The 12,409-nt window shown below is 40.2% G+C and overlaps 1 protein-coding gene across 1 annotated transcript in view; it reads right to left on the bottom strand.

Moving 5' to 3' along the window:
• Galnt18 (polypeptide N-acetylgalactosaminyltransferase 18) overlaps positions 1-12,409 on the bottom strand; it is a 319,444-nt gene that overhangs the window by 39,708 nt on the left and 267,327 nt on the right. Inside the window, exon 9 of the mRNA XM_042691681.1 lies at positions 8,786-8,881. Coding sequence (XP_042547615.1) covers positions 8,786-8,881 — 96 coding nt within the window. The remainder of the gene's footprint in view (positions 1-8,785; positions 8,882-12,409) is intronic.

Here is a 12,409-nt window from a genome sequence, read left to right as displayed (position 1 = left end):
ACAGAGAAACCGCAGATCTAAACAGCTGCATAGATCAACTAGACTTAACAGACATTTACCGAACATTTCACCCAGCAGCATCAGAATACACGTTTTTCTCAGCAGCACATGGAACGTTTTCTAAAATAGACCACATTTTAGGCCACAAAGCAAACTTGTCTAAATTCAGAAACATTGAAGTTATACCTTGCATTCTGTCTGACCACAAGGGAATAAAATTAGAACTCAACACCAAAAGCCACCAAAGAAAGTCCGGTATCACATGGAGGCTGAACAACACACTGCTGAATCATGAGTGGGTCATGGAAGAGATTAGAAAGGAAATTCAAATGTTCATGCTATTCAACAAAAATGAACACACAAAATACCAGCTCCTCTGGGACACAGCAAAGGCAGTACTCAGAGGCAAGTTTATAGCTCTGAGCTCCTACATCAACAAATTGGAGAGATCTGAAACTAACAATTTAATGACACATCTAAACCTCCTTGAAAAAGAGCAGGAAGATAAACCCCAATCCAGTAGACGGAAAGAAATAATCAAAATTAAATCAGAATTAAATGAATTAGAATCCAAAAAAACTATAGAAAGAATCAACAAAACAAAGAGTTGGTTCTTCGAAAAACTTAACAAAATTGACAGACCCTTAGCAAATCTTATCAGAAAAAGAAGAGAACACACCCAAATTAATAAACTCAGAGATGAGAATGGAAACATCACCACGGAAACAACCAAGATTCAGAACATTATAAGGGAATACTTCTCAAAACTTTATGCTAATAAGTTTGAGAACTTGACAGAAATGGACCTCTTCCTAGCAAATATTGACATGCCAAAACTAAACCAAGATGAGTTAAACTATCTTAACAGGCCCATATCAAGCATTGAAATAGAAACAGCAATAAGAGACCTCCCAGCTAAGAAAAGTCCAGGACCAGATGGTTTTACAGCGGAATTTTACAAGGCCTTCAAAGCAGAGCTCACACCAATTCTCCTCCAACTCTTCAATGAAATTGAAAGAGAAAGCTCACTACCGAACACATTCTATGAAGCCATCATAACCCTCATCCCAAAACCAGGCAGGGACTCATCAAAGAAAGAGAACTATAGACCCATTTCTTTGATGAACATTGATGCAAAACTTCTCAACAAAATTTTGGCCAACCGACCTCAACAATTCATCCAAAAAATCATACACCACGATCAAACAGGATTCATTTCAGGGATGCAAAGCTGGTTCAATATACGCAAATCAATTAATATTATTCATCACATCAACAGGAGCAAGAATAAGAACCACATGGTTATCTCAATAGACGCAGAAAAAGCATTCGACAAGATCCAACACCCCTTCCTGATGAAGGTTTTGGAAAAATTAGGAATCCATGGAACATTCCTCAATACAATAAAAGCTGTATATGACAAACCTACAGCCAGCATTATACTCAATGGTGAAAAACTAAAGCCATTTCCTCTTAACTCAGGAACAAGACAAGGATGCCCACTCTCTCCACTTCTCTTCAATCTAGTATTAGAATGCCTAGCTACAGCAATAAGACAAGATGCAGACATAAAGGGGATCCAAATAGGGAAAGAAGAAATAAAACTCTCCCTCTTTGCAGATGACATGATCTTGTATTTAAAGAATCCCATAGACTCCATTCCCAAATTACTCAAGCTGATTCAAAACTTTGGCAAAGTAGCAGGTTATAAAATTAACCCTCAAAAATCAATGGCTTTTCTGTATGCCAACAATGAGAAAAGTGTGGCTGAAATTAGGAAAGCAACTCCATTTGTAATAGCCCCACAAAAAATAAAATACCTAGGAATTAACTTAACTAAAGAAGTGAAGGACCTCTATGACGAAAACTTTAAAATCTTGAAAAAGGAAATCAACACAGAACTTAAAAAGTGGCAAAACCTCCCATGCTCCTGGATTGGAAAGATTAACATCGTGAAAATGGCAATACTTCCCAAGGCTATCTACAAATTCAACGCAATACCTATCAAAATTCCACCCTCATTCTTCAAGGAAATAGAAGAGGCAATCCAAAAATTCATATGGAACAATAAAAGACCCCGAATAGCAAAAACGCTCCTCAACGGAAAGAACACTGCTGGAGGAATATCAATACCAAATTTCAAACTCTACTATAAAGCCATAGTAATCAAAACAGCTTGGTATTGGCATAAGAACAGACCTCAGGACCAATGGAATAGAATTGAAAACCCAGAAATGAACCTACAGACCTATAGCCATCTAATCTTCGATAAGGGAGCTAAAACAATAGAATGGAAGACAGACAGCCTCTTCAGTAAATGGTGCTGGCAAAACTGGTTAACTACATGTAGAAAACTAAAGCTAGATCCTTATATATCACCCTGCACCAGAATCAACTCCAAATGGATCAAAGACCTTGAACTCAAAGCAGACACTCTGAAAACATTACAGGATGGAATAGGAGAAACCCTGGGTCTCCTTGGCTCAGGCCGAAATTTTCTGAATAGAGACCCGGAAACACAACGAATCAAAGAAAGGTTGGACAAATGGGATTGTATAAGGTTGCAGAGCTTCTGCAGGGCAAATGACATAGCTAGCAAGATCAATAGAAAGCCCACGGACTGGGAGAAGATCTTTACTAGCCATACAACGGACAAGGGTCTCATATCTAAAATATACTTGGAACTCAAAAAATTAAACCACCCAACAACAAATCCTCAAAGAAACAACTGCCCAATAAGTAAGTGGGCGAAAGACTTAAAGAGAAGCTTCTCTGAAGAAGAAAGAAGGATGGCCAATAGACACATGAAGAAATGTTCAACATCCCTAGCCATAAAAGAAATGCAAATCAAAACAACATTGAGATATCACCTCACTCCAGTTAGAACAGCAAAAATCAAGAACTCTAACAACAACAGATGCTGGAGGGGATGTGGACAGAAAGGAACCTTACTTCATTGTTGGTGGGAATGTAAACTTGTTCAACCACTTTGGAAAGCAGTATGGAGGTTCCTCAAAAGACTCCACATAGAGCTCCCCAATGACCCAGCAATCCCACTTTTGGGCATTTACCCAAATGATCACAAACAAGGCCACACTAAAGCTACCAGCACAACTATGTTTATTGCAGCATTATTTACCATAGCTAAGATATGGAACCAACCCAGATGCCCCTCAGTAGATGAATGGATCAAGAAGATGTGGTATATATACACAATGGAATTCTATGCCTCCATCAGAAAGAATGACATTTCCCCATTTGTTAGGAAATGGAAAGGCTTGGAAAAAATTATATTGAGTGAAGTAAGCCAGGCCCAAAGAAACATAGGTCCCATGGTTTCCCTTATTTGCAATATCTAGTATAGGTATGAGTCAAGCGGAAAAAGTCAGAGAATGTGATGTTAGGAAAACAAACCCTCAAATATGTATTTTAATGTTTTTGTTTCTTTCATGCATGTGTTTCTAACGCACTTATAAGATTATTTCTTTGTTGCTTTGTATGTCCCTCCCCCCCAGTGTAACCCCCGCTTTCACTATATTTGATGTCAGTATAACATATGGAGGAGACGGGGACAAACAAGTCGTTTAAGGATTCAGGTGGACCTGTTGCAACAATGAGAAGTACAAAATGTCATGTCAAAACCAGCTTTACAATGTCGGTGTGGGGGGGGGGGTATGATTGGGTGGGGGGGAGGGGGGAGGCTGGGAAGGGAGGTGAAGGGTAAACAAAGGAGGAGGCTGCAATGCTTGGTAAGAAATGTATGCATTATCCTGCCCATGTAATTGTAACCCCTCTGTACAGTATGTTCTCAAATAAAATAAAATAAAATTAAAAAAAAAAAAAAAACAAATTAACGGACAAGAAGAGGTCCTGTGTGTCAAGATCAAGACTAGAACTCAGGGCCTCCTGATGTCCCCTCTTGTGCCCTTTCCCTGTACTGCTCCACTGCCCTGTTGCTGCTATAGCAACTCAGTGATGCTCCAAGCGTCGATGTGTAGGTTTGGACTAGGGCAGGTACCCATGGCATATGGTAGATGAAGTCAAGTTCAGGACAGGTTGTGGGCAGGGCCCTTGATGGTATTTTTACTAAGCAAGAGTCGGGTTTGCATGGTAGTTACTATGATGATACCATCATCATAGAAATTCTAATAGCATTGATGTGCCATTATTTAACGCATTAATTTACATTAAATAGTTTGTTTACATGTGTTAAATCCTCACAACCTTTAGGTATATATCATTTGCATTCTGTTTTGCTTTATTACAATGAAATACCTGAAGCTGGCTGCTTTTTTTTTTTTTTTTTTTTTGTCGGTTATGGGGCCTGAACTCTGGGCCTAGGCACTGTTCCTCAGCTCTTCAGATCAAGGCTAGTACTCTACCACTTGAGCTACAGTGCCACTTCAGGCATTTTCTGCTTATGTGGTGCTGAGGAATTGAACCCAGGACCTCATGCATGCCACAAGGCAAGCACTCTACCACTGAGCACCTTCCCAGCCCGAAGTTGGCTGCTTTATAAATAAAAGACATCTGGGTGCTGGTGGCTCATGCCTGTTATTCTAGCTACTCAGGAAGCTAAGATCTGAGGCTCATGGTTTCAAGCCAGCCCAGGCAGGAAAGTTCCTGAGATTCTTACTTCCAATTAACCACCAGAAAACTAGAAGTGGAGCTGTGGCTCAAAGTAGTATATAGCATTAGCCTTGACGAAAAAGAGCCTAAGCCCTGAATTAAAAAAAAAAAAGAAAAACAAGTTATTTACACTCACATGGCAAGAGGGAAGAAGCATACACATGTATGTCTATTCTTTGTTTCTCTATCTCTTCTTAGAAAGTCTCAGGGATTAAATCCCGGGACTCTATCGTAAATAGCACAGCTCATTCTAATTATCTCTTAAAGGCTGTATATCTAAATACCATAGTTGAATGGAACTTCCACTCTCTTAATGTCTCACAATGGTGAGTAAATTTCAATACACAAATCCCCTGAGGACACATTCAAACCCTAGCACTTTTGAAAAATCTACATTCTACAAATAAGAAAATAGGCCCAGATTAAGAAGCCTTGCCAAGATTCCACAACTTCAAATTTTCAAAGCTGGCAATTAGACATGGGCAAACTGGTTTCAAAATCCAGCTGAAGCCAGACACACACACACACACACACACACACACACACACACACACACACAGATTGTGTGTCCTCCAGACACAACACAGACGGGTCCCACATCGAATTATCTGCAGCTGGCTGAGAATAGGAAGCCTCCATTCAGTCTAACACCCAACATGTGGCTGAGGGCCCAGATAAAACTGGAAGGATTTGAAAGCTGAGAGGAAATTTACAAAAAGCCCTAAATGACTTGTGACCAGGCCACTGTGGCCCACACAAGGACTGCATGAGGAGGTCCTGAGCTGAAATTTCAGGTGCCCAACTTCACTCCTAATCAGTGAAATACAAATTATAATACAATGTGAGACTATTATATACCCAGCACAATATCTATTAAAATATAGATAATACAAAAAACTGACCAACAATGGGTTGTGAAACTGCTAGAACTCTAATAAACAGCTGACAAAAGAATTTAAAGTTGGAAAACATTTTGGCAGTATATCTGCTGGTTTAAGCTACCCTAACAAAATACCATAGACTAAATGGTTTAAATGACAGAAATTGAATTTCTCACTGCTCTGGGGGCTGGGAAGTCCAAGATCAAAATGTAAGTCAGTTTGGTTTCTGATGAGGAAAAGTATCTGACAGCTGCCTTCTTACTGAGCCTTTCACACCTAGACAGAGAGCTAGCAAAGGGAGCTCTCTGCTGCTTATTCTCTGGAGGACATAAATTCTATAGATCACCTTATGACCTTCCTTAACCTTAATCACTGCTTACATCAAATACGGCCAGAATTAGAATTTCAACAAATGAATTTGGGACAGGGCATAATGTAGTCCATAGAATTCTGCCCTGCTCAAATTCATGCTATAAAGGCATGCAAAGCACATTCTTTCCATTTCAACATTAAACTCATCCCAATACCAAACCTAAAGTCTATGAAGTCAGACAGATTGTGTACTTCTAAGGTACAAGGGTTGGACAGGCAATGGAGAGACATTCCCATTCCAAAATCAAGAATGAAGAAAGGGATGGGAAGTCCCAAACAAGTCTAAAAAGCAGTGAGGCATATTACAATAGATTTGAAGATAATCCTTTTGCCTGAATGTCTTCCCTCCAGGTCTAGTGAATGGCAGAGGGGATGTCAGCCTCACTTCCAGAGTCTCTGGTGGGAGCAGCAACCTTAATGATTTCTGTACTACCTTTAGCACCATTATTCCCTTTCCTGGAGTGATGGTGCAATTCAACACCAATTCTCTCTGTGGCCTAGCATTGTAGAATCCAATAGTCCAACTGCTTCCCCTCATCATTCCCTCCCAGCAATCTATGTCCTGGCTTCTTCCAAGGAGGTAAAGTCTAGTACTCACATTCTAGATCTCTTTATCATGTGTTACATAGTATTTTCTTTACAAGTCTTCTTTATCTTTCCCTCCCCTGCAATGTGAATACACTAACACTTCTCCAACTTCAGATTAAGGTTAAGAGAGGTCATAAGGGTTGATGATCAAATAGCATTAGTGTCCTTGTAAGTAAGACAAAGAGAGCTTATTCTATTTCTCTCTCATTTCATGTGAGCACAGAAAAAAGAAGCCAGGAAGAGGATCCGTACCAGAGATGGCTGCCATTTTGATCTTGAATTTCCCAGTCTCTTCAGAACAACAAGAAAGGTATTCATTTCTGTTGTTTAAGCCATGCAACCTGTGGTATTTTGTTTTGGTAGCCTGAGCAGAGTAATACAGGCAATATCTACCAAAAGTAAACAAATATCAACCCAAAGACTTAGAAGTTCCACTCCTATGTGTAAATCCCAAAGAAATGAATGTATATATATATCACAAAAAACAAGCAAGGATGTTGCATTACAACAAGACTCACAGTACTTCCAACTAATAAACTAAGCATATCCTAGTGTGAAACAGTATACAATAATACAAGTGAGCGAATGACAACATGTAACAGCATGTTGTAATCTTGCACATGTAGAGAAGATAATACAGAAGGCATATATGATAGGCTCACGTTTATGAAAAATACAAAGTCAGGCAGTGGTACATTTTGGTTTTTAATTTGGGTGCTTGTTATACAAGTGCTCACTCCTTGGAAGTTCATTATGTTGTATACTTACTATTCATCTGTTTTCTGTATATATGTTATATAACAATAAAAGTTTATGTAAAAATAGACACCCATCAAAAAAATCACATTATTATATAATAAAGAATATTATATAATATTATATATTATATAATAAAGAATAAGGCTGGGTGCCAGTGGCTCATGCCTATACCTCTAGCTATTCAGAAGGCTGAGATCTGAGGATCATGAGTTCAAAGCAAACCTGGGCAGAAAAGTTCCTGTGAGACTCACATCTCCAATTAACCACTCAAAAACCTTAAGTGAAGCTGTGGCTTAAAATGGTAGAGTGCTAACTTTGAACAAAAGAGCTCAGAGACAGTGCCCAGGCCCTGAGTTCAAGCCCCACAACTGACAAAAAAAAAGAATTCTTGGTGTGTGTGTGTGTGTGTGTGTGTGAATGCATTCATAAAATTCAGTACATATCCTACAAAATTAAGAAAACTGAAGGAAGGGTGGGGTTGGCAATTATAGTGGATGAAAAGAGTGACATTGATCAAGATGCATTATATTTATAAATTGCTTTGTTAAATGGTGACTCCTTTGTACAACTACTTAAAGATAATAAAAATATATTTTAAAAAAGAATGCTATGTTAGGAGGTGTAAGGAGAGTGTGATCTACTGACCCATAATTAACTATCCAGTAATGTCATAGCTCAAAACAACAAGGTGGTAGGATCACAATGAACAAGTACCAGGAAGTGTCATCATTCATATGCAGAGTCATACATGTTGTGATATTCTTAAGTCAGGTACTTAGGCAGGTGGCGACTCCTTTTTTTAATTGTTATTATAAAGGTGATGTACAGCTGGCAACTCTTTTCAATATAGAGTTGCAATTATGCAACTATATAAATATAGTAATACTGCTTGAAAATCATTGTTGGGTTTTTTTTTGGAGCTAAGGAAACTCTGGAAATGTTAAGAATTCAGAACAGGCCATTCTATAGCATTCTTGGTCCATAGCTGTCTAGTATGCTTTGTTGAATATACTATGTCTCCTGCCTGTGTCTTGGCATCCTCTTCACTTACCTGAAGCTGAGACTAGAAATGGAGGATTTTGTGTGTGCGCTGGTAATAGGAATTGAACTCAGGGCTTCATGTTCTTGCTCCATTTGGCTTTTCTACTCAAAACTGGTGCTCTATCACTTGAGCCGCAGCTCCACTTCTGGCATTTTGCTGGTTAATTGGAGATAAGAGTCTTGAATTTGTCTGCCTGGACTGGCTTAAAACCTTGATCCTCAGGTCTCAGCCTCCTGAGTAGTTAGGATTTTAGGTGTGAGCTACTGGTACCTGGCTCAAATGCAAAATTTTACCTTAGAAATGAACTCTCTTCCTCCTCACCCCAGAGAATCTTGCAACTAGGATCTACTCTTTCAGTTCCTTCTAGGCAAGGCATGCCTAACTCTCTTCTTAGGACCATTGGAATAATTCATGATGCAAACCAGAGATTGCTGAACCCAGGGCAGCCATGACAGAATGGAACTATTTTCCCTATGTGCACACTCCTAGCACAGGGGTCTCTTTGAGGACTCACCTGGGGTGTCATCCCATGGCAGATGTACATGATGGGAACATTCTCTGTGTCTGGCCCCTGATCAAGACACAGATCCGTCTTCAGGGAATTCTGCAGCTGAACATTAGAGGAGAGACAGCCATACCAAAGAAAAAAGAAGAAAGGAAACACACGTTAATTCAGGAGAAGCAAGAATTCTCCTGACAGATTCATCTCCATAATCAACCCCAAATCCCTTGAGTGGAATCAGCAGGCCCAGCTTTTGCCTTACATTCAAGGTGAAACACACATGTCCTTCAACAATGAGTTGACTTGGGAGCTGAGATAGTCTGAGGAAACGCAGGAGAACACATACATGTGTACATACAAGATGGTGCTTCATACTGGTCCTTCCACTCATCCTTAGCTGGGGTAGACAATGGTCTTTAAGGGCCCTCAAAGAAGTCTTTGATTTTCATGGTTGAGGCAACACTTTAACTGATTTTAGGCCTGGAAGGGGCCAGACTTCTCTGCTTCCTACAGATCCAGCAGAGGCTTGGTCAGGTACCAGTAGTGGCCTAACTGCTAAGGGCCTGCCGGAGCAGGAGGTCCAATGAGAGAGGAGGAGAAGCAAAGTGTAGGAGCAAGAAAGGTAGATGCATCTTTTACCTTCAACCCACAGGTTCATGGCTCCACAGTGTTCACAATCAGCAAACCATGACTGGGTAGAGCCAACGTTCAAGGTTGCCTTGTGGCCTAAGAGACTGAGTTCGTGGAAAGCACAGACTATTTTCCATGTAACTCTGCTCACTAGCCAAAGTTGAATGGACCAGTGGGCGCCTCCTCACAATTTAGAAAGAATGTCATTTTGTTTCTTTCTCCTCCCCTATCTTTTTGGAATCTGGCTAGCTCTTTATTCTCTTACCTGGGTCTCTAAATGAGATCCAGAGATTATGGTCTTAGTAGAACCATTGAGATCTTGTGTGTGTGTGTGTATGTGTGTGTGTGTGTGTGTGTGTGTGTGTGTGTGTGTTTCTACTGTGTTATGTGCAAGCAGAGAAAATCAATTGGGATCAAGGATGAGATAATGCACTAGGTAGTATAGAGAATTACTGGTTAAGAGAGACCGCCCTGACCCACTATGGCCTTCATGGCTTTGCAGCTTATGTGTCCATGCCTGGCCATACTTCAGTTCCCATGCCTATATGTGTGGTATCTTCACCCACCCTCGCTTTACCTTGAGCTAGCCTAACTGAGTTTCTCTTCTTCCCAACCTAAAATCCTCTGATTAGAACAGAGGAGAGGAGTAAGAATCCATGGAAACTCGGACAATGGATCACAGGAAGGAAGCTGGACAGAGAAGGAAGCTGGATTGAGTGTCAGAGTCCTCTTCTCTTGTGGTGGGAATAGAATAAGCTTCATTGAGGGACATATTGTTGAACAGATAACCAGAGGCACACGTGTAATATTCACAGGGGACAAGACACAAAATCAGATTCCTTTCTGACCTTCCTACAAAGCTTCTTTTGCTCGGCTGGGTTATGACAGCCCATTCCCATACTTAGTTCTGAAGAAATACAAATGGATGTACATCTGCTCTGTAGGCAGGGGCTACCAGAGCACCCAGGTAGCAATCCTCTACTAGGCACCCATTCCTGTGCTTGACTTTGTGGAAGAAGAATATGAGGCTATACTTTGGATTTGTTCTACAGCCCACGGAGAATCAGTACCAATGTAAAACCAAGCATTAAAACCACTCTAAGACCTGCTAAGTGCTTTACAAAGAGGAAGATTTAGGGTGCCCTGAGGATAGTTGTGGCTTTCCCTGGGTTATTTTTTCTTTCATTTAATTAATTGATTGATAAAGTTTAAGAATTAAGTAGTTGGACAAGGGGGCTTCAATTTCAACATGTCATTTATGAGTACAATACATCTTGATCCATGCTCATTGGGTTCTTAAAGCTGTCCTCTGGGTAAGAGAGTGGGTATCTTTTGCTAAAGTCTTCCCTGGCTCTGTGTCATCTGCCCACTATTAAACAAGGGGTCTAGTGAAGCAGTTGAGAGATACAGGCTGGGATTCAGTCCTGTGTGGTCTTAGATACAGAAATAGAACTCCTTTACTGTCTGTTTTCTTCTCTTGAAAACAGGGATAATAATAGTGTCTACTTCCCGGGGCTGTTATGAGGATTAAGTGAAATAACATCTATAAGGGCTTAGCCCAGGGCAAACAGAGAATGTGCAATAACTGTTAGCTGCTATCACTACTATAACCTCACAGCCTTTTAGTAAACTAGCTTTTATGAGCACACCTATGTCTCAGGTAACATGTGAAGTATTTTCCACATAAATTGCATCTCATTCTCAAAACAATCCAGCCAGGTTGGTGATATTATCTCTTTTAAGAATTTGGGATCCCAAAGGTGAAATGCTTATGTGCCTCTGATCATATGAAATAATATTTATTGAAATGAACTCCAGGAAATGAAAACAGAGTTTTTCTTTGTTTCTGTTTTTCTTTTCTTCTCTTTTTGTTTTGTTTGTTCATTTCTCTGTCTCTGGGAGGGTAAAAGGAGGCACAGAAATGGGGGGACAAAGGGTAAACAAATGCAGCAGTGGTACTCATTAGATACCATGTTGACAATAAATTATGCAACTTATAGGTGGGGACTGGAGGGGGGAAACCTGGAAGTCATGAGGAGGGGGGGTGATATTGTCTAAAAAGAAATGTATACATTACATGACTTATATAAGTGTAACCTCTCTGTACATCACCTTTATAATAACAATTTAAAGACTAAAAAATACAGGACATGTCTGCCATATACTGAACACTACATAAATAAAAAAAAAAAAGAATTTAGTATCTGTAGTCATAGTCTAGCAGCAAGCTCTCCCTTACCTCCCTGTCTGTGATGCTCTCCTTTCTGTATGGACATTTCTCCACGCTACTCTTTCCTTTGTCCTTTTTATCTACTATACCTTTCTCTTCTTCTGAATTTAACTTGTCTGCCATGCTAGAAGCCCCTTCAGACCCAGGTTTAGGAGTCACTGCTTTATGCTTCACCAGCTCTCTCATTTCTCTTTTTGTAACACTTAGTATGTTTTTCTAGTTGCTTGTTCCCTTGCCTGTCCCCCTGTTGGTCTGCAGACTGGGTCCTAGCCATTATCAATGTATGTTGCATGGGCTGGGGCACACAGTAAACAATTGCTAACTGTTGAATGAGTATGTGCAGAAAATGAAGGAATGTGAGGCTGGGAAGGTGGCTCAGTGGTAGAGCGCTTGCCTTGCATGCATGAGGCCCTGGGTTCAATTCCTCAGCACCACTTAAGCAAAAAGAAAAAAGCCAGAAGTGGCGCTGTGGCTCAAGTGGTAGAGCGCTAGCCTTGAGCTGAAGAGCTGAAGGACAGTGCCCAGGCTAAGAGCTCAGGCTCCATGACCAGACCCCCCCCCAAAAAAAAAACAAAAAGAAAATGAAGGAATGAATGAATAGCATTGCAATTGAGCAAGTGGCAGAGATACAGCCTGACCCCAATGCCCAAACTCTTTCCATCACACAAATAGGCACAATCCTGAGACAGTAAGGTGTCCTATGAAATGGTTTACTATAATCATTAAGATTATACACATTCTCACAATAAAAAAAGATACACATTGTCAAGATTACA

Source organism: Dipodomys spectabilis, unplaced genomic scaffold (genome assembly GCF_019054845.1).
Source record: "Dipodomys spectabilis isolate Male_0828 unplaced genomic scaffold, ASM1905484v1 ptg000145l, whole genome shotgun sequence".
NCBI classification, from domain to species: domain Eukaryota; kingdom Metazoa; phylum Chordata; class Mammalia; order Rodentia; family Heteromyidae; genus Dipodomys; species Dipodomys spectabilis.
The sequence above is the reverse complement of the archived record's forward strand: the minus strand, read 5'-3'. Positions and strand labels throughout refer to the sequence as shown.